The 27,453-nt window shown below is 41.8% G+C and overlaps 1 protein-coding gene across 4 annotated transcripts in view; it reads left to right on the top strand.

Annotated features, from left to right (window-relative positions):
• The window catches only part of LOC137376612 (kinesin-like protein KIF13B), a 172,208-nt gene that overhangs the window by 137,022 nt on the left and 7,733 nt on the right, over positions 1-27,453 (top strand). For 2 of the 4 annotated variants that reach the window (XM_068045495.1, XM_068045497.1), the window contains 10 exons: positions 3,698-3,822; positions 7,104-7,280; positions 8,375-8,467; positions 10,428-10,580; positions 13,192-13,269; positions 14,518-14,571; positions 15,839-15,947; positions 21,251-21,387; positions 22,778-22,840; positions 23,864-25,097. In XM_068045495.1, coding sequence (XP_067901596.1) covers positions 3,698-3,822; positions 7,104-7,280; positions 8,375-8,467; positions 10,428-10,580; positions 13,192-13,269; positions 14,518-14,571; positions 15,839-15,947; positions 21,251-21,387; positions 22,778-22,840; positions 23,864-25,097 — 2,223 coding nt within the window. The remainder of the gene's footprint in view (positions 1-3,697; positions 3,823-7,103; positions 7,281-8,374; positions 8,468-10,427; positions 10,581-13,191; positions 13,270-14,517; positions 14,572-15,838; positions 15,948-21,250; positions 21,388-22,777; positions 22,841-23,863; positions 25,098-27,453) is intronic. The other 2 variants (XM_068045496.1, XM_068045498.1) reach the window with 2 other exon arrangements.

Raw genomic sequence — 27,453 nt, 5'->3', positions numbered from 1 at the left:
GCGGTGCATTTCAAATCCTAACCACTTGCATTTAAAAAAAAATAAAGTTTTTCCCCGCGTCACCTTTCGTTCTTCAACTCTCATCTTAAATCTGTGCCCTCTGATTATTGACAACTCAACAATTGGAAATGGTTTTTCTTGAAAATTATGAACAAACCTCTCTCAAATCTCCTGGCCTTCTCAGCCTAAGGAGAAGTTTTTTTTTAAGCGTTCTTTTTAAAATTTATTCATTCATGGGATGTGGGCATCGCTGGTAGGACAGCATTTATTGCCCATTCCTAATTGCCCTTGAGAAGCATGTGGCAGTTTCAAGGGGGCTTAGAGGCAGAGCCACATCAATCAGGGTAAAAAAACATTTGCAATATGCAAGCGTGTCAGTAGCCTACCAAGACTGTCTGAGTGCTGGGGTTATGTGGACACCTGCTACTGAGTTCATCCTTAACATATTTTCCCCACCCAAGGCATTTCTTGAGTGAATTTAGAGTGAATTTGCCTCTGATCTAATACATTCGTTTACCCATGGGAATGTGCTTGGCTGCCACTCAGCTTGGCTCCTGATCTCTGTGGGAGACCTGTCCCACAGACTAGTCAAGCAACAGCCTGACATAGTCATACTCATGGAATCATACCTTACAGACAATGTCCCAGACACTGCCATCACCATCCTGGGTATGTCCTGTCTCGCCGGCAGGACAGACCCACCAGAGGTGGTGGCACAGTGGTATACAGTAGGGAGGGAGTCGCCCTGGGAGTCCTCAACTTCGACTCTGGACCCCATGAAGTCTCATGGCAACAGGTCAAACATGGGCAAGGTACCTTCTACTGATTACCACCTACCGCCCTCCCTCAGCTGATGACTCAGTGCTTCCTCCATGTTGAACACCACTTAGAGGAAGCATTGAGGGGGCAAGGGCACAAAATGTACTCTGGCTGGGGGACTTCAATGTCCATCACCAAGAGTGGCTCGGTAGCACCACTACTGACCAAGCTGGCCGAGTACTAAAAGACATAGCTGCTAGACTGGGTCTGCGGCAGGTGGTGGGGGAACCAACACGAGGGAAGAACATACTTGACCTCGTCCTCCCCAATCTGCCTGCCGCAGATGCTTCTGTCCATGACAGTATTGGTAGGAGTGACCACCGCACAGTACTTGTGGAGACGAAGTCCCGCCTTCACATTGAGGATACCGTCCATCGTGTTGTGTGGCACTATCACCGTGCTAAATGGGATAGATTTCGAACAGATCTAGCAATGCAAAACTGGGCATCCATGAGGTGCTGTGGGCCATCAGCAGCAGCAGAATTGTACTCAACCACAATCTGTAACCTCGTGGCCCGGCATATCCCCCACTCTACCATTACCATCAAGCCAGGAGACCAACCCTGGTTCAATGAAGCGTGCAGGAGGGCATGCCAGGAGCAGCACCAGGCATACCTCAAAATGAAGTGTCAACCTGGTGAAGCTACAACCCAGGACCACTTGCATGCCAAACTGCTTAAGCAGCATGCGATACAGAGCTAAGCGATCCCATAACCAACGGATCAGATCTAAGCTCTGCAGTCCTGCCACATCCAGCTGTGAATGGTGGTGGACAATTAAACAACTAACTGGAGGAGGTGGCTCCACAAATATCCCATCCTCAATGATGGGGAGCCCAGCACATCAGTGCAAAAGATAAGGCAGAAGCATTTGCAACAATCTTCAGCCAGAAGTGCCGAGTTGATGATCCATCTCGGCCTCCTCCTAATGTCCCCAGCATCACAGATGCCAGAATTTAACCAATTCAATTCACTCTGCGTGATGTCAAGAAACGACTGAAGGCACTGGATACTGCAAAAGCTATGGGCCCTGACAATATTCTGGCAATAGTACTGAAGACCTGTGCTCCAGAACTTGCCGCGCCCCTAGCCAAGCTGTTCCAGTACAGCTATAACACTGGCATCTACCCTGCAATGTGGAAAATTGCCCAGGTATGTCCTGCGCACAAAAAGCAGGACAAGTCCAACCCGGCCAATTACCGCCCCATCAATCTACTCTCAATCATCAGTAAAGTGATGGAAGGTGTCATCAACAGTACCATCAAGTGGCACTTGCTTAGCAATAACCTGCTCAGTGATGCTCAGTTTAGGTTCTGCCAGGGCCACTCAGCTCCTGACCTCATTACAGCCTTGGTTCAAACATGGACAAAAGAGCTGAACTCAAGAGGTGAGGTGAGAGTGACTGCCCTTGACATCAAGGCAGCATTTGATCGAGTATGGCATCAAGGAGCCCTAGCAAAACTGAGGTCAATGAGAATCGGGGGAAAACCCTCCGCTGGCTGGAGTCATACCTAGCACAAAGGAAGATGGCTGTGGTTGTTGGAGGTCAATCATCTGAGCTCCAGGACATCACTGCAGGAGTTCCTCAGGGTAGTGTCCTAGGCCCAACCATCTTCAGCTGCTTCATCAATGAACTTCCTTCAATCATAAGGTCAGAAGTGGGGATGTTCGCTGATGATTGCACAATGTTCAGCACCATTCGTGTCTCCTCAGATACTGAAGCAGTCCGTGTAGAAATGCAGCAAGACCTGGACAATATCCAGGCTTGGGCTGATAAGTGGCAAGTAACATTTGCGCCACACAAGTGCCAGGCAATGACCATCTCCAACAAGAGAGAATCTAACCATCTCCCCATGACATTCAACAGCATTACCATCGCTGAATCCACCACTATCAACATTCTAGGGGCTACCATTGACCAGAAACTGAACTGGAGTAGCCATATAAATACCGTGGCTACAAGAGCAGGTCAGAGGCTAGGAATCCTGAAGCGAGTAACTCACCTCCTGACTCCCCAAAGCCTGTCCACCATCTACAAGGCAAAAGTCAGGAGTGTGATGGAATACTCTCCACTTGTCTGGATGGGTGCAGCTTCAACAACACTCAAGAAGCTTGACACCATCCAGGACAAATCAGCCTGCTTGATTGGCACCCCATCTACAAACATTCACTCCCTCCACCATCGACGCACAGTAGCAGCAGTGTGTACCATCTACAAGATGCACTGCAGCAATGCACCAAGGCTCCTTAGACAGCACCTTCCAAACCCGCGACCTCTACCAACTAGAAGGACAAGGGCAGCAAATACATGGGAACATCACCACCTGCAAGTTCCCCTCCAAGTCACTCACCATCCTGACTTGGAACTATATCGCCGTTCCTTCACTGTCGCTGAGTCAAAATCCTGGAACTCCCTTCCTAACAGCACTGTGGGTCTACCTACCCCAAATGGACTGCAGCGGTTCAAGAAGGCAGCACCACCTTCTCGAGGGCAATTAGGGATGGGCAATAAATGCTGGCATAGCCAGTGACGCCCATATCCCATGAATGAATTTAAAAAAATGCCACTTGTGCAAAGTCAGGTTTCTCAGTCCTCTCTGAATTGTTTGGAGGGAAAGAGTGAAGAGAAACTGGGGAAACAATGAATGCCCTTCCACATTCCTTCCTCCTAGTGAACTTCATTTGTCAAGTCCATGAATGTGTCTGAAATTTGACTAATCGATTACATTTCTGGATACAAGGGAGGAGCGGCATGAACTAGGGAGAGAATATGGATATAAATTTTAAAAACCATTACCAACCAATGCTAACAAATGTTATCCCTTTTATTTAGTTTATTGTTCCTGCTGTTTTCTCTATTTTTTCTTACCCCTCATTAGCAGACGACTTCAGCTCTCGGGAAGATCTGGATGGGCCAGAACCTGGTGCACTGGATGCCAGCCTTGTTGATGAAGATGATGATGAAATTTTTGAACTTCAGATTGCAAAACATCACGACACAGAGGTGATATAACCATCCGACTTGAATTTATACAGCATTCCTCAAATAAAATATAAACTACTTAAAGCACAAAACAAGGCAGAAAATTGGACAGCAAGCAGTAAAGGAAAGGAAATTTGAGGAAGAAAAAGGGTTTGTAGGTGGTCTTTCAAGGCAGGAAGGTAGAGTGAATTTGACAAAAATGTCTGTAGTTGGAGAGGAGCAGGAATCACACCTGGTCTTGCAATGGGTGAAATTTTTTTGTTTTTGTTTTGCAAGGTAGGAGAATAATAGATGAAAGAAGTGACGGGCCACTTAACATCCATGGACTGAGAGTTTTACAACAGTTGCAAATTATTTCTCCATTTGTGTATAGTCAATCCAGTACTGAATCAGGCCCAGGGCAAGAGAAAGCAGCCAAATACAGGCCAGTTAGCCTGATGTCAGTTGTCGGGAAAATGCTGGAATCTATTGTTAAGGAAGTCTTAACAATGCACTTAGAAAATCATAGTACGATCAGACAAAGTCAACATGATTTTACAGAAGGGAAATCATGTTTGATATTTTAATAGTTTTTTGAGGATGTAACTTGTAGGATAGATAAAGGCAAACATGTAGATGTAGTATACTTGGATTTCCAAAAGGCAATCGATGAGGTGCCACACAGAAGGTTAATATGCAAGATAAGGGTTCATGGAGTTGGTTGTAATAGATTAGCATGGATAGAGGATTGGTTAATGGACGTGAAGCAAAGAGTAGGGATAAAATGGCATTTTCAATTTTGCAAGCTGTAACTAGTGGAGGATCAGTGCTGGGGCCTCAGGTGTTTACAATCTGCATCAATGACTTGACAAAGAGACTGAGAGTAATGTATCTACGTTTGCTGACGTACAAAGGTAGGTGGAAATGTAAGCTTTGAGAAGGACCCAAAGAAGCTGCAAAGAGATCTAGACAGGTTAAGTGAGTGGGCAACAAGGTGGCAGATAGAGTATAATGTGGGGAAGTGTGAGGTTATTCACTTTGGCAGTAAGAGTAGAGAAGCAGAATATCTTTTAAAAGGCGTGGAGCTTCTATATGTTGATGTTCAGAGGGACTTGGGTGTACTCATACAAGGAACGCAGCAAGTTAGCATGCAGGTCTAGCAAGCAATTAGGAAGGCTAATGGCATGTTCTCCTTTATTGCAAGAGGATTGGACTACAGGAATAAAGAGGTCTTGCTACAGTTGTACAAGAGTTTTGATGAGACCACACCTGGAGTACTGTGTGCAGTTTTGGTCTCCATATCTAAGAAAGAATTTACTCGCTTTGGAGATGGCACAGCGAAGGTTCAGTAGATTGATACCTGGGATGAGAGGGTTGTCCTATGATAGGCTGAGTAAATTGGGCCTATATTCTCTGAAGTTAAGAAGAATGAGAGGTAATCTCATTGAAATATACAAGATTTTGAAAGGGCTTGACAAATTAGACACAGAGGTTGTTTTCAACCAGTTCCGAAGAAGGGTCACTGACCCGAAACGTTAACTCTGCTTCTCTTTCCACAGATGCTGCCAGACCTGCTGAGTGATTCCAGCATTTCTTGTTTTTGTTTCAGATTTCCAGCATCCGCAGTATTTTGCTTTTATTATACAGAGGTTGTTTTCCCTGGCTGGGGAGTCTAGAACATAGGGGCACAGTCTCAGGATAAGGGGCCAATCATTTAGGACTGAGATGAGAAATTTCTTCACTCAAAGTGTTGTGCGTCTTTGGAATTCTCTAGCCCGAAGGGTTGTGAATGCTCCATTGTTGAATATATTTAAGACTGAGATACAGATTTTTGTGTTCTCAGGGAATCAAGGGGTATGGGGAGAGGTGGGAAAGTGAAGTTGAGAAAGAAGTTCAGGCCGTATGGTCTACTTCTGCTATTTCTTATTTCCTAGAACTAAATCCAGAATTTCTGTTCTCTTGTCGGGCTTGATACATACTGGCAAAAAAAGAGTTTTCCTGGATATATTTTAAGAATTCTGTGCCCTCTATACACTTTACACTAATTTTACCCAGTAAACATTAGGGTGTTTGAAATCCCCCTACTATTGCTGCCCTATTGTTTCTGCCTCAGCAATTTCCCTACATATTTACTTTCTGTCTCCCCCTGACTGTTTGGGAGTCTATATACTCCCAGTAGTGTAATTGTCCCTTTTTGGTTCCTCAGTTCAACCTGTATGGCATTTGATGCTCCTTATAGCATATCCAGGATGCTCTTTACAGCTGTGATTGTTTCTTCAACCAATATTGTGAGCACTGCCCCCCCCACCCCGCCTCAGCTGCCATTCCTATCCTCCTTTAAGCCATAACTTCTGTACATTTCAATTTTATCCCTCTAAAATGAACCCATTTGCTTTTTTATGTTAACCTGCATTGTTACTTTTAGTGACTTGTGTATCGGTACCCCTAGATCCTTTTGCTCTATCTCATTTATACTTATTTTCCAAGGAGCCTGTGGTCTCCTTATTTTTCCTACCTAAATACACTAATGTCTTCCTGTATTTTCTTGCAGTCCTCTCCATATTAACTATACCTCCATTTTGGCATCTTCCACAAATTTTGAAATTGTCCTTCCAATTCCAGAGTTCAAATTGTTCATATAAATAGCAAACAACAGTGGTCCCAACACTGATCCTTGTCAAAAACCACTTCCAACCTTTTGCCAATCTGAGTAACTACATTCGACCTCCTATTCTATTTTCTGTTTTGGAGCCAGCTTGCTTTCCATTCTGCGCTCTGACTCCACATGTTCTGACCTCAGTCATGAGTCCACGATGCGTACCTTTATTGGAGGTTTTTTCAGAAATCCAAATATATTAAAAATATATTAAGATGAGTTACCCTCATCTACCCTTTTGTTACTTAAGTTCCTTGAAGTGGAAGAATTTTCAGGACTGTGGAGAAAGAGCCAGGAAATGGGATTAATTGGAAAGCTCCTTCAGAGAGCCAGAATAGGCACAGTGGGCTGAATGGCCTCCTTCTGTGCTACATCTTTTTGTAAAACTAGTCTAATCAAGGGGTTAAAATTCTGTATTCAAACTGCAAGAGCAAAGCTAAATGGAATGGCAATTGAGCTTGTATGTTAATTGCTCATGTGCAACTGAACCATAGTGTGTTGTGCTGAGCACCAATGTCTATGATTCCCTGGTAGCCGTTAACATTTTATAATGTGACAGTTTCATATGTGGACTTCTCCTGTTAATTAGTAATTTGCTGTAAGATGAACTAGGAATTTATCTGTGATAAATACTACATATTGCTTTTCAAAAATTTGTTCTCTCAAGGTGAAAGCAGAGGCTTCTTGGGACTCCAATGTCCATAACTGTGCGTCCTTGAGCAAAGTAACTCCAGCCGATGAACGCGTTTTCCTCATTGTGAAGACTGTGGTGCAGCTTAGCCACCCCGCTGAGATGCAACTAGTGTTACGCAAACGCATCTGCGTGAATGTCTACAGCCGACAGGTACAGTCAGAAGAAAGTCATCTGATGATGCTGATAAAATTAGAGTTTACTTCATTTTACTTAGTTCCTGGATTCAATGGAGGAAGTTGGGTCAATTTGAAATGGTTGGCTGGCTAGCATTTAACATTTAAGACAATAAACCCAGCTGGCTCTGTTTACAAAGGCACTGTCAGGTGTGAATTGTGCCATTTGGACTGCGAAGATCCTGATCTGGTGGTCATAGGTTGAGCAAGGTTAACTTTAGGGGTGCTACAATTGGCTTCAGTGCTCCTGGTTTAGGAAAAGATGGAGCTGGTTTCGCTCCTGATTGCTATCAAGTGGCCCTGCTGGAAAGCATGCTGACATGAACATTGGTTTAAGGATAGGGGTTTGGGCTCTGATGTGAGGTGGAATAGCTTATCAACTTTCAGTTGAGCACATGGGTGACAAATGATCAGCTGCTGGAGGGCAGCTGAGAACTGTGAAAGCATAACGTACTATGAATTAGCATGGAGGGTTTTAGGAGTGGGGGTAGGGGAAAGTAGAATTTAAGAAAGGAAGAATATATTTGCTCCTAATAGGAATTGACTATGATTTTGTATGATGGTCCTGGCTGGAAAAGCAGCAGGAAGCTTACCAGTTCTCTCTGCTGGAAGGCTGCGTGGTTTAAAATGGTCAAACCCTATCACATTCCCCATGTGTAGACTTCAGGGTCCTTAGCATGAGCTCTGCCAACCTGTGCTAACTCCTTAGGCTAACTGTGCTGTGCTCATAAAGGAAGATTGTGTGCGCTCCCTATTGGGCAAATAGCAACTCTAGCTCTGTGGATACCTCAGTGGCTTGGTTTAGAGACACTCAAATATGGTTTCAGCATGTGTCGGACACATGGCTGACCCAAAGGAAAAAACTCTTTGTTTAGGATGCTGACTTAAGGTGTGCTGCTTTGGGAAAGTTTCAATTTGGCTGAAAACCCCTACCACTCCAGCAAGAGAATGCCATGGAGTGCCAGCAGCTGTGCTGGTTTGATTTGCAGCTAATGCCTGATCTGGATGGACTGGGGTGAAATGGATTGACATATATCTTTTATATTTAAAAAAATATATATATAATTTCAGGGTTTTGCACAAAACTTCTTGCGACGAATGTCCTACAGAAGTACACTTAATGCGTGTGGGGTGACCTTTGAGATAGTCTCCAATATTCCAGAGGTATGTAAATGATAAATATCACAGCTTGATGTTGTTTTGTGAACTTTTTTAAATAAGTGCAATGCTGTTATGGATGCTGTTTGTGGACATTAAATAACAGGATCTTCAGACAAAATGATATTCTGCATCTGTGTATGTTGTAAATAATGAAAGAAATGCTCCAGGGAAGGTTGATTAACAAAAATGTGTAAGCTGTCTGCAAGTCTTCTAGGTAAAACATTAGCTGCATGTAATGTATGTACTAATCAAAGATTATTGTAGAGCAGTGTGGAAGTCATGCTGGGGAACTCATGAGAGGCTTTGATAGAGTAGGTAGGAAGAAACTGTTTCCACTGGCAGGTGGGTCAGTAACCACAGCACACAGCTTCAAGATAATCGGCGAAAGAACCAAGGGGTCATAAGCAATTATATTTCTGCAGTGAGTTATGATCTAGAATGCACTACTTGCAAAAATGGTGGAAGCAGATTCAGAATTAACTTACAAAGTAACTCAGCACTCTACATTTCATCATTATTCTGTCATTCTTTTGCTTCGAACATAATTGCAGGGAGACTAGTAGCCACTAACTGCAAGGTAAGTGATTAAAATGCAGGTTTTAATTTTCTGCCTAACCAAATTACGATTACACGGGTTAGACTTGCAGATGGAATTTTCTTTGTTGCTGGGCTTATTAACCATATTTAGCCTAATATGCTATAATTAACTTTGCATCTGGCCCAAGTTGCTTCAACAGTGGTGTGGTGCATCATTGTGCTATTGTGGGTATAGCATATGCCTAGTGCTCAGTGAAACAGCTCTGTAACTTGTGGGAGTGGGGAAACACACCATCTTCTTCAGCATTGAAGCTTGTCCCAAGTTACAATTACAACGCCATTTAGGAATAAAATGTTGTTTTAAGGAAAACTGGTGGTTGAGTTTGTGTGATGTGCATTCTTTTAGGTCATGAAACAAAACCAGAGCGTAACTTCTTGGGAGAAGCTATTCTAACTGAAAAATACATGCACGCAACTTGATAATCCATTAGAGAGATCTCACTCACCCAGTAGGGAATTCTGAGACAGGTCGTTATCCTGTGGAGGCAGGCAGAGTGTCAGCAGCTGCACCAATTCACTGTCATAAATTAGCGATTAGAGTTGGTCAGTATTTTTAACAGCAGGATCTATAACTTTACAGCATAAACAACATGCAGCAAAGCTTTTGGTTTGTTCTCATCTAATTTCCTTTTGAAAGTTACTATTGAATCTGCTTCCACCACCCTTTTATTCCAGATTATCATAATTTGCTATATAAAAAAAAATACTCCTCATCTAGCTTCTGGTTCTTTTGTCAATTATTTTAAATCCATGTCCTCTGGTTCGTGACCCTCCAGCCAGAACAGCTTCTCTCTATTTACTCTTGTCAAAATCCTTCATAATGTTGAACATCGCTATTAAATCTCCCCATAACCATTAAGGAGGGCAATCCCAGCTTCTCCAGTCTCTCCATATAACTGAAGTCCCTCAGCCCTGTTACCATTCTGGTAAATGTCCTCTCCAATGCCTTGACGTTTTTTCTGAAGTGTAGTGCTCAGAATTGGGCACATTACTCAGCTGAGACCTAAGCAGTGATTTTATAAAAGTTTATCATAACTTCTTTGCTTTTGTGCTCTGTGCTTTTATTTGACTCCTCCTTTTGAAGCTACAGGGTTTGTGGTTCCTCTTAACTAAGTCCTCTGACACTAGGGATCAGCTGGACTGAGCTTTTCATGCTTAAGTCTCAGTATTGAAGGTGCAGCCTGATGTCAGCACTATATGGTTTCTCAGCATGACCGCTTCAGATTTTACTGGTAATTATTATGACCAATAAATCTGTTAGTGAAAGCTGAAGTACATACCCATTTTAATTTTTTTTTCATGGTTTGTCTTCATACAGCATTGTGGGTAATGTGAATGATCTGGGCTTTTCCTTTCTGTTTTCCAGGATGCTCAGGCATCTGAGGACCGTGAAATTCTGGCACGAATGGCAGCAGAGTTGGAAAATGCAGAGTCTGCCGAGAAAGAAGCATACATTGAGAAATACCTCCGCAGTGTACTGGCAGTGGAGAATATCCTCACTCTGGACCGCCTACGTCAGGTGGGCTTAGCCAAGAGGACAGAAACTGATCCAGCTGATGTTTTCCCTATCTTCAATTTCTGATTTTAAGACTTTGTGGACATACCCTCTTTTAGCACTTAATGCATCTGCATGTTGTACGCACAAGCAAGGAAGATTAAAGTTGAGAAAAAGGAGGATTGAAATTTGAGCCAGGTTTAGTATTACATTAGTTGCCAGATGTTATTTTGGTTTGAATTGTATATGTGTAGGTCAAAAATCAGCTGTTCATTAGAAGTAGTTGATCATTTCAATTATAGTGGAACCTCAGTCATCCGTTGTGTTGGCTCCTGACATATATTTGAAGCTTGGTGGGTAATCAGTGTAAGTTGCTGTACACTGCTCTGCTTCTCCGGACCCGCTTCAACCCTTTTGATGAACACTTGCCTCTATTATTTCTGCCCAATAAGATTAGCTGTGGCTGTGCACTTGATCTTGCAGTTCATGCCTTTCCAACACATTCCCCTGTGATTCAAGCAGCCAGACCTGCTGAAGATTTGAGAGAACTGATTCAAAGGGGAACTATGAATTGGTGGATCAACTGTGTATTGTCAGCTAATCTTTCCATCCAGTCAACAATAAAACCTTAGATCCCAGCTCTTGGATCATGAAATCTCAGATAATCAAAGCTTCAATGTAGTAGTGATTGCTTCTTAATTCAGTCAGGATCGAGAGATGAAGGGTGTGGGAAGTGGGTGTGTGAACATCTTCATTGGGGGAATAAAGGCAAGACTGGAAAATGAGCCAACAATCACTAGAGAGGTGCACTTTGAGGTATAAAATCTGTAGCTTAAATTGCAGTTGTTCAGACGTTTTATTGGATGTAAGCCTGTATGGGCCTTGTACATCGGTGCTAGCAGTTTGTTAAAAGAATTAAATCTGGGATAATCACATTTTTTTTTCTACAAGTTGTTTTTGTATGTTTTTAACTCTGCTGAACTTTTAGCTCCTGCTTGCCATCACTGTCTGAGCAAAATGTAATTTTTTTTAATGGAGTTGTCCATCTATCTGTGTAAATTGGTGTCTTATATCAATATTTCAGAACTGTTAGATGTTCACCAAATGTCCTAAGCTTCTGCTTTTCTCAAGACACTGACTTGCTTTTTACGATGGCACTGTCTGAACCGTCCACATGTTCATTTGTGTCTGTCAGCATTGAATATCAGCTTGTCCTTTTCTCTGCTGCTCTAAAGATGAGGTATTCTTATCCTCGTATATCTTGAGCAGTTGCAAAAGGAGAAAGAACAGCCTCGAACTGAAATGAAAGCAAAATACTGCAGATGCTGGAAATCTGAAATAAAAACAAAAAGTGCTGGAAAATACTCAGCAGGTCTGGCAGCATATGTGGAGAGAGAAACAAACTTGTTTTAGGGCCGTGACCTTTCGTCAGAACCATTCTGATGAAAGGTCACTGACCTGAAACGTTAACTTTGCTTCTCTCTCCACAGATGCTGCCAGACCTGCTGAGTATTTTCCAGCACTTTTTGTTTTTATAACCTAGAACTGAAGTTGTTGTAAATGTAGCACAAAGGTCAAAGAGTTCACTGGGACTAAACTATTATGAAGGATGTGGGATAGAGGGGAGAAAAGAGTAGGTGAAGCTACTGCTAGAGAAAATCTTGGAGTACCAGGAGGTATATTTTCTGAATAGTTGGTGAACATTTACTTGTGACTTGCTGTATTTAAATTAAATTCATCAAAAGAAGACTGGCCTATGGTATTTATGTTTGGCAATTGGCAACTAGAGCTTTATTTTACTTTAATAAGTAAACAAAGCCCATTAGGCACGTATTAGATAAAAAACTTTTAACAGCTGTAATATACATCGCAGAACAAAGTTATTTAGGGAGGTAGTTCTATAAAAGAAGTCCCGAGATATGTGAAAGTTTTGAGTGGGGCAATGGAGTTGGAGGAATTAAAGTTATATGACAGGACGTAGAGCTGGAGGAGGCTGCATTTTTGGGGTGAAGTTGTGAAAGAATTTGTAGACCAGGGCAAGGACTCTGAATTAGGTGCATTGAAGGGTGAGGAGCTGATGGAGGTCAGCAAGGATGGAATCAGAGAGCAGAAAAAACAGCTGAAGTATTTCCTCCACATTTCTGTTAGGCAAGGGTATTAAGCAAACAAGATGGGTAAATGGAGTTAGGATACAGATCAGCCATGATCTAATTGAATGGTGGAACAGGTTAGAGGGGCTGAATGGCCTACTCTTGTTCCTGTGCCACCCAGCTTCTCCAGCTTGAAGATGTATTTGGATGAGACAGGCATTTGACTCATCATCTTGCCTCCCCATTTCTCCCTTCCTCCAAGCACTTGTGGTTAAGGACTCACGTAAGAAGCTGCACTGTGAGAAGCTGATCAGCAGTCACAGGATTGTATTCCAGCAGGACAATACTAACAGGAGTGGAGGAAGAGAGAAATTGGTGAAAGAAGTACACCAATTGAAAGGCAGGCTGCTTGCTTGCTTATTATGTGATGAACAGTTACATTTCCATTGTTGGGCTGCAGATTTCTCTTTCTGTTGTGTTGTCTGGTCTTGTCTTTGTCCTGATGCCGTTTGTGTTGTTTCTTTCCTGCTGCATTTTGTGAACAGGAAGTTGCAGTAAAAGAACAATTAAATGCAAAGCGCAAGCTGACCAGAAGGTGCATCAGCTCTCCAAACGTCAACCGGGTATGACTCCAGAAATTATTTTTCCTGTGCCTGTGCTTGTGGCTAGGATTGGAATGTGCTTTATGCCATGTTTGTGGGAGCATCTTGCTTCACTCTGTCAATTTGAGACTGCTGGCTTAGCACCAAAAGTTAATTAACTGAGGAATGTGGTAGATTTTTGTCCAGTTCAACTGGCTCAATATTCATTTCACTTGAGAGACCTTTGAATGTTAGGATGGGGGAAACATCCTACCTGTCAGTGTAGGTTTGATGGAAGTGGCTACTTCACTAAATAGGATTGCATTACAGTGCTTCGATTTGACTCCATGGCCCTGGATGAAAGATTTTGATCAGGTAATAAGGGGGTAAACGCTTTCTTTGACCAGTGCACCAGTAAATAGAGGATTTAAATTTATGGTCATCAGCAAGGGAATGAAGTGAGAGGCTAGGAGAATTTTTTTTAACACAACTGACTGTTAGAATGTGGAATATGCTACCAGAAAGTGATGGAAGCAGAATTCTTAACAGCATTTCCAAGATAAGTAAATAAATGTTTGATTTTTTAAAAATTAAAAAGTGTATGAGGAAAGGGTAGAACACTAGGACTAAATGCTGTAAGATTCTGTGAATGAAGCATCACTTGTTGGTCATTGAATTGCTAATGTAGCTTAAGCAATGCAGCAAAATATTAGTTTGTCTCCAGTTACAGTAAAAAAAAATATCATCATTGGCATGATGTGGTGCAACAAAGAATAACGAACTGGGATCAATTACAGGGAAACGGTCAACATCCTTGATGCATGATGATAACACAAGGATTATAAATTGTGATGTCACAGCTGTCAGTTTATTGTAAAATATTAACCGAGTTATCTACTGGGAATATATGTGCTCAGTACATCTGTGACCATAAACTCCAGAATGAGAAAAGGACATTCAGCTCTTCAAGGTCAATATATCATTAGTCCATGTATGATTATTTTATTGTGGACATTTCTCACACAATGCCTCTTTTTTTCCTTTAGAGAGCGTGAAGTCCTGTCCCTAACTTCCCTTCTGCTATTCTAACGAGCACTTTAATATGTTTACTAAAAATGCGTCACAATACAATTTCGATGACCTCAATCTTTCTCACTATCACAATCCAAGTTTTGATCTGCTCCAGCATGACCAGTTCTCTTGAATTTGCATGTTCTGACCAATCACAATACCTTTAATAGTTTTACTTCACTTAAATAACGTGCTTCTTTTGAACCTTTGTTTTTAAAGTTGTCTGGAAGCCGCCATGACCTCAGTGCACGATCAAGCCTTGAACGTAACAAGGTAACTACATTCTTGTGATTAGTATAAGACAGAGCACAAAATAATAATAAACAGGAATAACTTTCCTGAATAACCAAATCTTGACATTTAGTTGATTCTACATCTCTACTGCATGGTGAACGTACCATTGGAGTGCTTTGATTTCGGTTAAATTTATCCCAGCACATGCAGCCATTAGCCAACAGTTGAGCTCCTCGGTGATACAAAATCACTCATCTTTGATAAACTGCTGTGTTCCCTGTTTATATCTTATAAGTATGAAGTGCTCAGTCTGATTTATGTCGTTAATGCATATTGTGTTAGAAGCGTCAACCCCCTGTCCCCTATACCCAAGTCCCCAATTGCATCATAACGGTGATATCCCATGGATGCTGGCCTCCTTTTTCTTGTCACCTTTTCTTATGGGTGCAGACAATCATCATCACCAATCACTGTTTACCTACTGGAAATTATTTCTAGTAACCGAAGTTGGCTGCTGATTTGAAAAATGAACATAATACCTGCATTACTCAGTTTAAATCTCAAATAACTTTGTAGTTCGTACTTTGGGTTCATTAAGTCAGCAGTACTTCAGAATGAATAGAATTAAGAATTAGCTTGTGGGAAGGGACTTGGCTGTCATTCCCCACTGCTCCTTCCTCTCCCCCCCCCCCCCCCCCACACCAGCCGTTGCAACTCCAGGTTTAATGGTTAAGGATCCAGTAAATATTGAAAAATGTTTACCTAGAAAGGGCCATTCTTTAGAAGTTATCAAAACTGTTCCTATCTTTTCTTTTTACAGTTAATTATGATGCACACCCTTGTTCAATTTGCAGTATTTTGGAAGTTGTATACAAACATTGATACACTTGTACTGACCCAGGGCCATTTCATAGTTCTTTCATCAGGTTTGATGGGAAGGCCAGAACTTGGGTATATGCCTTTGATTTCATCAAGGGCTGACTTCCTAATCAGAAGCCAGATGTGCTCATGTTCCATGCCCCTCTCCTCTTTCCACCCAAGCACACACGAGCAAATGCATACACAAATTGGGAGTGAAATTGCTGCAGTGGCCTTTGTACATCTTGCAAGAGTTTGTTATGGAGCCTTCCCTCTTAGCTCGTGTATAGTACTCCAAGGGACTTAACTGAGAGAGGAAATGGAGAGCACATCTTTGTCTGTGTTCCCCTTAAAAATTAATTCAGTCTCACATGCAGCTGTCCTTTTGAGGATGGTCACAAAAACAGCTTGAAATGGATTTCTTTTCCTGTATCTTTTCCCTGTGCAGAGTCGATGGGAGAGTCAACAGGACATATCGACAGCTGCACTACAATCAAACAAGAAGACGCCTCCATACCGTTCCCAGGTATCTAGGCATTCCATGCCGCAAGACGCAGGTGAGAACTGGTGCAAAGATGAGACTTGAAATAGTTTTTGTTTAATAACGGGATACTGCGAGGAATTTTGGACAAGCCAAAATTTAGCCAGAATTCTACGGATAGTAAAACAGCAGACCTTCAGCTGTCACAATGCTACTGTTTTAATGGCTTCAAAAGGCATGCTGGTGTTTTTTTCGAACTTGTATTCCTGAAGAAAAGATCATTGGAAATGACTTGCAGGACCTACTGATCTTTACTAACCCCACAATTACTTCGGAACACAGGAGCAAGAGTAGGTCATTCAGCCCATCGAGCCTGCCTTGCCATTCAGTATGATCATGGCTGATCTTCCACTTCAATGCCTTTTTCCCACGCTATCCTCATATCCCCTTATGTCATTTGTATTTAGAAATCTGTCAGTCGCTGCTTTACTGAGGTTCCACAGCCCTCTGGGGTAGAGAATTCCAAAGATTCACAACCCTCTGAGTAAAAACCTTTCTCCTCATCTCTGTCCTAAGTGGCTTCCCCCTTATTTTGAAATTGTGTCCCCTGGTTCACTCCCCAACCAAGGGAACCGTCTTAGCTGCATCTACCCTGTCTATCCTTTTAAGTATTTGGAGGTTTCAATGAGATCACCTCTCATTCTTCGAAACTCTAGAGAATACAGTCCCAGTTTCCCCAATCCCTCTTCATAGGACAGTCCTGCCATCCTGAGAACAAGTCTGGTGAACCTTCGTTGCACTCCCTCTATGGCAATATCCTTCCTAAGGTAAGGGGACCAAAACTGCACACAGTACTCCAGGTGTGGTCTAACCAAGGTTCTATACAATTGAAGCAAGACTTTGCTACTCCTGTATTCAAATCTTCTTGCGATAAAGGCTAACCATACCATTAGCCGCCTTAATTGCTTGCTGCACCTGCATATTTGCTTTCAGTGACTTCTTGACAAGGACACCCAGGTCCCTTTGCACATCTATACTTTCTAATCTCTTACCATTTAAGAAATACTCTGCACATCTGTTCCTCCTACCAAAGTCAAAAGCCTCACATTTTTCCACATTATATTCCATCTGCCACTTTCTTGCCCACTCACTAAGTCTGTCCAAATCCCCTTGAAGCGGCTTTGCATCTTCCTGACGACACACATTCCCACCTAGTTTTGTCATCCGCGAACTTGGAAATAATACATTTGGTGCCCACATCCAAATCATTGATATATATTGTGAACAGCTGGGGCCCAATCACTACTCCCTGCGGTACCCCACTAGTCACAACCTGCCAATGCAAGAATGACCCATTTATTCCTACTCTCTGCTTTCTGCCTGTTAACCAATCCTTAATCCATGCCAGTATATTACCTCCCATCCCACGTGCTTTAATTTTGCTAAGCAACCTCCTGTGGGGGACTTGTGTCAAAAGCCTTCTGAAAATCCAAGTATATCACATCCACCGACTCCCCTTTATCAATTCTGTTAGTAACGTCTTCAGAAAACTCCCAACAGGTTCATCAAATATGATTTCCCATTCATAAATCCATGTTGACTATGCCCAATCAGATCATTATTATCCAAGTGTCAGTTTATCACATCCTTTAGAATCGATTCTATCATTTTTCCAACGACTGATGTAAGGCTAACAGGTCTGTAATTCCTTGTTTTCTCTCTCCCTCCCTTCTTAAATAGTGGGGTGACGTTTGCAAGCTTCCAATCTGCAGGAACCGCTCCAGAATCTGTAGAATTTTGGAAGATGATCACCAATGCATCCACTATCTCCATAACTACCTCTTTCAACACTCTGGGATGTAGAATATCAGGTCCTGGGGACTTATCAACCTTCAGCACCATTGATTTCTCCAATGCAACCTTCTTACTAATACTAATTTCATTCAATTCCTCATTCCCTCCTAATCTCTTGGATCTCTAATTCTGGGAGATTTCTTGTATCTTCCTCAGTGAAGACAGTCACAAAGTAATCATTTAGCTTCTCTGCCATTTCTCTGTTCCCCATTATAAAATCTCCTGACTGCCTGTAATGAACCCACATTTGTCTTAGTTACCTATAGAAGCTTTTACAGTCCGTTTTTATATTTTTTACTAGCTTACATTCATATTCTATTCTCCTTTTCTTTATCAGTTTCTTCGTCCTCCTTTGCTGTATTCTAAAATCCTCCCAATCCTCAGGTTTACTACTATTTCTAATAACTTTATAGGCCTTTTCTTTTAATATTATACAATCCTTAACCTCCTTAGTTATCCATGGTTGACTGCCTTTACTTTTGGGGTTTTTGTGCCTTGAAGGAATGTATAGTTGCTGTAAACTATGTAATATTTCTTTAAAGACTATCCATAGCCTATGTACCGTCATACCTTTTCATGTATTTTCCCAATCCACCTTAGCCAATTTGCCCCTCATAGCTTTATAATTCCCTTTGTTCAAATTTAACACCCTGCTTCAGATTGAACTACCTCACTTTCAAACATAATGTAAAATTTTATCATATTATGGACACTCATCCCTAAAGACTCTTTTACAACAAGATTATTAAGTTGCCCTTTCTCATTACTTAATACTAGATCTAAAATAGCCTGTTCTCTAATAGGTTCCTCAACATACTGCTGTAGAAAACCATCCCCAACACACTCCAGAAACTTGTCCTCTACAGCATTAGTGTTCATTAGGTTTATCCAGTCTATATGCACATTGAAGTCATCTATGATTAATGTTTAATTGTTTATGGAACTTTTCTTCATTTAAGAGGAAGTGCTTTCCCTCTGAAGTACTTTACCCCTTTGTCAATCCCAAAACCTTGTTTTTTAAACACAGCTTCCAGCTACCAACAATTACTCTTTCTAAACGAGGATTCCTCCTTTTGAATCCAAACCACTTGTCACTTCATCGCTGCACTTTTGATCTCCAGCCGGAATTTACATAATTAACTTTGATATTAGAAGTAGGAAGTGAATTCCTTGGTTCACTAAGGATGCTTCCAGCTTGTTGTAGAAAGCTTGTGCTTCATCAATGAGATTTCAAGTATTCTGGTATGATCTTTAGCTGGAGAAGATCTGAGTGAAATGGATGGAAAGATCCAGAAAGTCTTGTTGAATAATGAACCAATTTTACTTTAATCTCTGAAATGTTTATTAACGCTTCCACTGTAGTAGGGCTTTATAATCTTAAAACTAAACCAAAGGAGCAAAGAAAGGGTCACAAACAAAAGCTGACTCTTGTTTTTATATATTGTGGGTAGAAATCATGCAAATTAGGAACAATGTGCTTTCAAGACTTTTTCTGGCTGAAATTGGAGATAAGCAACTGGGAGAAAAAAAAACATAATCCAAAACACAAAGGACTGTGAAATTTCAACAGCCCGGTTGATACAAATATTAATCCTAGCAGCATTACTAACTTCCTCCAGAAAATAAACAGCATCATATAATTATTTTATCTTATTTGCTACCAGAGCCAAATCCCCTCTTTCCTTCCAGCCTACCCCAGCTTGCTGTCAATATTGCTAGTGTTCCCAGTAGTTAGATTCAGTATCTCTCCAGCTCCTTCTACTTTTTCAGTGCAGTTTCCAGCGTTTACAGTCACCTCAGGTTTATTAAACTGTTCAGAATTGTTTACTTAACTGACCAGTGATGATGACTGTGCTGGCAGCTATGTCGTCCAACAGCACAACACACTCAATTCTTTGCAGCTCTTCGGCCAGCAAAATCTAATATTGTGATACAAACTGTTCACTTTATAAAAAGAAAACTTGATTATGTTATGACAATGTTACAGTAGTAATGTGAAACTGCTACCAATTTTAAAAAGGATTCCTGTGCAGTAACTAATGATTTGTCATTTTTCACCCAATTACACATACTGTGCTTCAATGATGGATTATGGTAAGGAATTCCAATGTCATGGGTGCCATTTTTCAATGTCAATCCAAATTTGCTTCCATTACAGATTCAGAGCAAACATGAGCACTCGTAGCACTAATTATTATTGTACAAATAATGTTCCTGTTCTGCTGTTCAGTCCCACGTTTACTCTTCCTATGTGTGTTGTTTTTTCTCACTGATTTGATCATGGTAATGTGCATTGTTACTGGAATGGAAGTGCTCTTCTGCTGAGATGCAGCAGAAGTCCAGCTAGCTTTATAGTGTATGTATTAAAGGGACCATATCATTGTGCACGCACTCCTCAGAAGCACTATCAAACTTGCTGTGTTGTTGGGAAGACGATAACCAGTTGTCTGACCCAGTGCCTCAAGTTTGTGTGTGTGAGCACTAATCTGAAAATTGGAATGCCTACTTAGAGCCGGAATGCTGGGTGCCTTTTCTGCATCCTGGAGGTATTCCAGCAAAAGAATAATAACTGGATGTGCGCATTTCTCTGCTGTGCTATGTTTGATATGATCGCTTTGCAGTCTGTTGGGAAATTTCAACAATTTTAAAAAGGATGCTTTACTCGGCTGCACTGAGATGACTGTAAACGCTGGAAACTGCACTGAAAAAGGTAGGAGAAGCTGCTGGAGAGATACTGAATCCAACTACTGGGAACACTAGAAATGCTGACAGGGAAAGAGGAGAGTTGGCAAATAGATTAAATAATTATATGATGCTGTTTATTTTCTGGAGGAAGTTAGTAATGCTGCTGGCATTAATATTTGTATCAGCTGGGCTGTTGAAATTTGGGTCTAACACATGAGCATGGTACTTGTATCATGCTACTTGTTTCACAGAATTATCTTGAGAGTTGGCACGATGCAGTATAGCTTCTTTCAAGTGATTTGCATCATTGAATTACTTTGGAGCCCCAGTGCTGCTTGAATGTGACACAGATTAAAAAATGCTCTTGTGAACTTGCTTGTTGTGATGTTGAGAGAGAAATGTATAGATCTGGTCAGTACTGTAGTGTTATACTACTTTATTCCATCTATCACAGGATGCTTGTGACTGAGAATTGGATACTGCAACACTAAAACATGCATATTTCCTGTTGTATTTGAGGCTCCTATTTTATGAGGAGCTGATACCATAGAGAAATAAAATAGTGATCCTAGGTCTTGAGCCACTGCTTTTGCAGGGGAGGGTGAAAAGGAAGGAAGGAATGGGAGGGATATTCAAGGAAAAATGATGATCAAGTTGTGGTCTGACCTGTTGATCAAGATGCAGTGGTGGTGGTTGTGGAGAAAGCTCTGCCTTTTGTCCGTCCTTGTTCTCCTGGTTGCAGAGTAACAGTCACAGTGCGAAATACCAGGGTAAAAAATATAAGTCAATAATGGAATTAATTAATAGATATCGACGTCACCATCTCCCATCTCTTACCAGACTCATTCTCAGCGCTAGCAGCCTCTTACCTGAACCCAGTGAAGGCCTTTGTACCTCAGATGCCCAAACTTCTAAAATCACTTTTCCCTGCACGGGATGAGGAGAAGAGAAGATCTGTCCCTCTACCAAATCAGCAGGTGAGGAATCTAACTGTTTAATGACATTTTTTTCTCAATATAAAATAAATATATTTGGCAGTGGAAGGTAGGGACTACAGACACTGAAAACCCTTTTTGTTCAGTCTCTTCAGCTGTGGGGACAATAAGCATTTAATAAGTCACTGTGGCTCTCAGGAGCATGAACAATCTGAGGTGGCTGGTTTAATCGGCTACAGTGTTGAAACACAGCAGTGTGGCAACAAGTGTGCCCAAGTTGAGGGAGGAGCAATTAGTGCAGGCTTGACATATGGAAGATTTTAACAGTGGTAAATGTAAGTGAGTTTAATCATCAAGATGCAAGTTAAGAGGCATTGGCAAATAACTGTGAATTTGGCAGTTCTCCCAATATTTCACTAAAGCTGGCTAGTGTGGGCTTTACAAAATCCTAAAAAAAAATTTTTATCAGTGTAATAATGTATGTTGAATGTGAAAGAATTGTGGAACTAGAAACTTAAGGAAATCTTTGTAAAACTAATTGAATTATCATGCCTGTATATTTTCAATGTTGGTATCTATGGAGGGGCTTTTCAATATGGTGGACAGAATGTTCCTGAGATAAGTGAAGAACACTTCTTAAAACTGGAGGGAGATATCAAGGTACCTGGCACATTAACATTAATATTTACTCAGTTCATACCACTGTTGGTGTAATGAAATACTCTGTGGCAAACTATTCGATAGAGTTTGCTACACTCCTGAACAGGACATTGAATCATCTTAAATGCAGACATATCAATGCAACATATAACTGCTTATGAAATGGGAAGGGATCACTGAAGTGTCTAGTGTTGTTACATGTTCAGCACAGGTCCAGCTCGCTCATCTGGTTGGTTTCAGTAATTTCTCATAATCTGTTCTAATTATAACAATATATTTTAAAAAATATTTCAATAAAAAGTGTGAAGAAAGAATCAACTTGCGTTTATAAAGTGCCTTTCACAACCTCAAGACATCCCAAAGTGCTTTAGACAATTAATTACTTTTTTATTTTGAAGTGGAGCCACCGATATATTTTACGGATCTGGACCCATACAGAAATAAAAGTGATCCTAGGTGTTGAACCAGTGCTGGTGCAGAGAAGGGAGGTAATGGGAATAGCAGGAATATGCAGGGAAAGGCAAGTGATAAAGATGTGGTTGGACTGCCTATTGATGATGACGCAGTGGTGGTGGAGGAGAGTGTGGAGTTATGATGCAAGGATATCAACATAAAACATTTAATAATGAGGCACTTGTTAAAACAAAATTTGTGTAGGTTACTGCATGATGCAGTAATCTAAACTGAGTCATTGGAAGTCTGGGGATTTTTGTGTTTGAGCCTTATTTGGTCATGTAGCGCATGGTAACTGATCAATACTTTTCATCTGTAGTCTGTTCCCCGTATCTTGGTGCAGTCTGCTAGTCTTGAAGGTGCTGCTCAGCAGAATGAAGTCGTAAGTATAATCTCTTAGGCTTGAAAAGGCTTAGTACTGCAATTCATAAGTGTCTGACAACTGTAAAATCTTTGATAACGTTTTCTGCATGAAATTAAAAAGATCAGCATTATTTAAAATTGTCCCATGTCTACAACTTAAATTTATATAGTGTTCTGGAGAAAAATGACTTGGGAGTGCTTTCAAGGCTGAGGCAGACAAAGAAGGAAGTTGAAGGGAAGACATAAAGAGAGATGTTTTTTAGGATACTTTAAACGTCAGTGAGAGAGGTAGTGAGGCCAAATGACTTTGGAAGAGAGCTTTCCAATGATGGGGTGGAGGGACAAGCAGTAATCCTGAATGATGAGGACTGAGACTGTTGGCTGGGACATAGGCTTGTAGAAGGTACAGTGGTGCAAGACCATGGAGGAATTTGAAAACAAGATCAAAGCTCTTGTGTTTTCATTTTTTATTAAGTGGTCACTGTCTCCTCGATCCAGAATATTCTTTCTTCAACTTCTATATGGACCTTAATGTGCATAATTGGCTGCTGATTAAGCTACATAGAAACAGTGACTGCACTTCAAAAGACATTTATTATGAAGCACTTTTGAGATGTCCTGAGGACTCTCTAAGTTGCTATATAAATGCCTGTTCATTTCCTTTTAAATAAAATTACATATTTTTGAAAATTAATTTTCATAGCACTTGTCTTTAGTGACATTTACATTGCTTATTAAATAGAGGACAGACTGAGAAAATCTGTTTTTTAAAAAGACATTTTTTACTCCAGTTTTGCTCACTGCTTTTTCACACCTCCCTCATGCTATATCCCCTGAGATATCTTCCTCCAACTAGGAGGGAGATGACGAAGAACATATCTGAGATTTATTCATGATTTCAGCATTGCAGGTACTTGATGGTTACAAAGTAAAAGTGTTTTTGGTTGGGGTGGGGTTGCTGGTGGGTAGTGAAGAGAGCGGGTAAAATCTACTAACACTTTTTGCTTTACCAAAACATGGTGTTTCTGTACATTTTCATCAGGATCACCAAGAGAAAGAGACAGTACCTTCTGCTTCAATGGTTATTGTAAAACCTGCCCACCCTGCAGTGACAGGCTCAGAGACTCGAAATGCTCCTTTAAAGAATGAGCCTGCAGACACAGCAAGCCAGGAATCCCAAGTAGAGCCTCAGAGTCCTTCGAGTGAAGCGTCGAGTGGATATTTCTCCCAAAGTGTTTCCACAGCAACCCTCTCGGAAACAGCTATGGTGATGACTGGTGACGTCGGCTCATCCCCATCCAGTTGGACCAGTACAGACAGGGGCTCATCTGCCCAGTTACAAAATCCAAGAATGCAGATCAGCGAGAGTTTGACACAGCTGGATGCCGATAAGAAATCAGGTTCCTGCTTTGCTGGACACGCAGCCAACGGATCTCTGGATGTGCAGCATCAAACTAATCAAGTGAGAAGTGGTGATCCGCAGATGTCAAGTGAAGGTGCAAGTCAACCCCAACTGCAAAGCCCAAGCAAAGATACTGGGAAGGATTGTGGAAACTTTCAAAATCGATCACTAAACTCTGAGTTAACAGCAGAGTCTCCACATGAGACGATGGCAGCAGAAGTCATGGAAAAACCAGCGCCAGGTGACATCAGAAACAGCTTCTGTACCTCTCAGACATCCGAACCACCACTGGACAAAACAGACGGCACTGATTTGCCCCACCAAGCATCCATCCTGCATTCCCTCCAAATTACTGAATTGAAAGATCTGTCGCCAATACAGAAGCCAGCCTCAGCATTAACTGCCTCAAAGTCTGAGACGAAATCCTGTGCAGCGCAGCCCAAAACCATAGCATCCAACCCCTTCAAAATTCAAAAAGTCAGAACATCTGAGCTGAAATCTTTCACTAGGATCTTGGGGGACGAAAACACATGGCAAGATTCTGAAGATGATCTTGGAGACAAAGCAGCGCAGTGGTCAACAGAGCAATGGGACTCTGGGGCCTTTGGCTTGGCTGCAGGTCACACATTGGAGGCAGGTGAAGATTCTGAGAGACCTGTGACTGTAAATACCAGCGTTGATGATCATGAGTTATCAAGCGAAAAACTTGAAATTATTTCAGATTCTGAGGAAGCTGTTGACACTGTCCCTGAGTGGCTAAAAGAGGGGGAGTATGTCTCAATTGGTACAAACAAGACTGGTACAGTCAGGTATATAGGACCCACGGGTTTTGCTGATGGAATTTGGATTGGAATTGAGCTGGATGTACCAGCAGGTAAGAGACTGAGAAAAGCTTCAGTTGATTTTTTTTTAACAAATGTTTTTAAATGGTTCAAAAATACCTTCACCTTAATTTCAATCTTTTCTCTCATTTAGTTTATAGTTGGTTTCCAAGATCTTGAGTTGATTCTTGCCACAGGAAAGAAGTTTGATCATTGTATACCACACTCGTGTTTCTAATTTGTCATTTTCCTTTCTTATTTATTCTCTTCCCATCTTCTGGGAAGTGTTTTTTTATTCAGAGTCTTGAGTTTGTTAAATAATTAAATTTGTCTGAGGTACCAGCCATAATATGCTGCTGTTTGTAGATGGTGAATTTTGTTCTGCCAGGTACCACATAGAAAAATTTATTAATATGGTTGCATTGAACAAATGGTCACCTTACCCTCTATAAATTTTGTTTTGTTGTATCTCATTATTTGCTATAATTTTATCTGCTAATCATCTACAATCCAGTAAGTAATAATTTGACATCTGGGTCCAAATTCCCTACAAGGATTTGAATTCATAAACCACTCCAGTTCAGCACTCAGTAAAGTGTGGCATTGATGGATGTTCCATCCTCCAGATGAGACATTGCACACTGTTCAAGTGAATGTTAAAGAAGTAATGGGAAGTTGGTAGGACTTGCAGCACAAGAGGAGACAGTTTTGTTTACTATCTCTAAAATTCCCACTCCTTTGCTGTATCGCCATGGCCCTGTATCTCCCTTTGAGACAGGGAGACGGTGGCACAGTGGTAATGTCCCCAAACTAGTAATCCTGAAGTAAGATAAAAACAGAAAGTGCTGGAAAAGGCAGCATCTGTGGAGAGAGAAGCAGAGTTAACGTTTCAGGTCTGTGACCTTTCATTATCAGAACTGCTCTGAAATTGTTGAACTCATTGTTGAGTCCACGAGGCTGTAGAGTGCCTAATTGAAAGATGAGGGTGCTGCTGCACAAACTTGTGTTAATGTTCACTGGAACACTGCAGCAGGCCAAGGACAGAAATGTGGCCATGAGAGCAGGGGGTTGTGTTGAAATGGCCAGCAACTGGAAGCTCAGGGTCATGCTTTCGGACTGAGCAGAGGTGTTCAAAGTGGTCACCCAATCTGTGTTTGGTCTTCCCAATGTAGAGGTGACTGCATTGTGAGCAACGAATACAGTATTCTAAATTGAAAGAAGTACAAGTAAATCCCTTCATTTGGAAGGAGTGTTTGGGGCCTTGGATAGAGGAGGTAAAAGGCAGGTATTACACCTCTTGCGATTGCATGGGAAGGTGCTGTGGGAAGAGGACGAGGTGTCGGCGGTGATGGAGGAGGACAAGGGTGTTGCGGAGGGAACGATTCCTTCGGAATGCTGACAGGAGGGGAAGGGAAGATGTGTTTGGTGGTGGCATCGCGCTGGAGGTGGCGGAGGATGATCCTATGGATCTGCAGGTTGGTCGGTTGGAAAGTGAGGACAAGGGGAACCCTGTCGCGGTTCTGGGAGGGAGGGGAAGGGGTGAGGACAAGAGTGCGGGAAGTGGGTCGGACACGGTTAAGGGTGCTGTCAGCCACAGTGGGGGGGAATCCTCGGTTGAGGAAAAAGGAGGACATGTCAGAAGCACAGTTGTGAAAGGTTGCATCATCAGAACCGATGCATTGGAGACAGAGAAACTGGGAGAATGGGGTGGAGTCCTTGCATGCAACAGGGTGTGAGGAAGTGCAGTCGAGGTAGCCGTGGGAGTCAGTGGGCTTATAATGAATATTAGTGGACAGCCTATGCCCAGAAATGGAGACAGAGAAATGAGGGAAGGGAAGTGTCAGAGACAGACCATGTAAAGGTGAGAGAAGGGTGGAAATTGGAAGCAAAGTTGATGAAGTTTTCCAGTTCGGGGCAAGAGCAGGAAATGGCACCGATACAGTCATCAGTGTACCAGAAAAAGAGGTGAGGGAGGGGGCCTGAATAGGACTGGAACAAGGAATGTTCGACATATCCCACAAAAAGACAGGCATAACTAGGATCCATGCGGGTACCCATAGCAACACCTTTTATTTGAAGGAAGCGAGTGGAGTTGAAGGAGAAGTTGTTCAATGTTGGAACAAGTTCAGCCAGGCAGAGGAGGGTGGTGGTGGATGGGGACTGATAGGGCCTCTGTTCAAGGAAGAAGTGGAGAGCCCTCAGCCATCCATTATAATGTGTGAGAGTGCCTTATGGAGAAAGGCTGCAACTTATTTTACTTCCCTGCAGTGATGGTTTAGGAATTTAAGCTGCACCGCTGCCCCATCATTCTGTGCCAAACCTCCACCTGTTTGAAGCTGTCTAACCATCTTAGTGGACGATAGTTAAACATTGCACATCTCATCAAGTCACGGGGCTAGATTCTGTGTA

This window comes from Heterodontus francisci, chromosome 13 (genome assembly GCF_036365525.1).
Source record: "Heterodontus francisci isolate sHetFra1 chromosome 13, sHetFra1.hap1, whole genome shotgun sequence".
Classification (NCBI taxonomy): domain Eukaryota; kingdom Metazoa; phylum Chordata; class Chondrichthyes; order Heterodontiformes; family Heterodontidae; genus Heterodontus; species Heterodontus francisci.
Note: the sequence above shows the minus strand (reverse complement) of the source record. Positions and strands in the feature narration are given on the sequence as shown.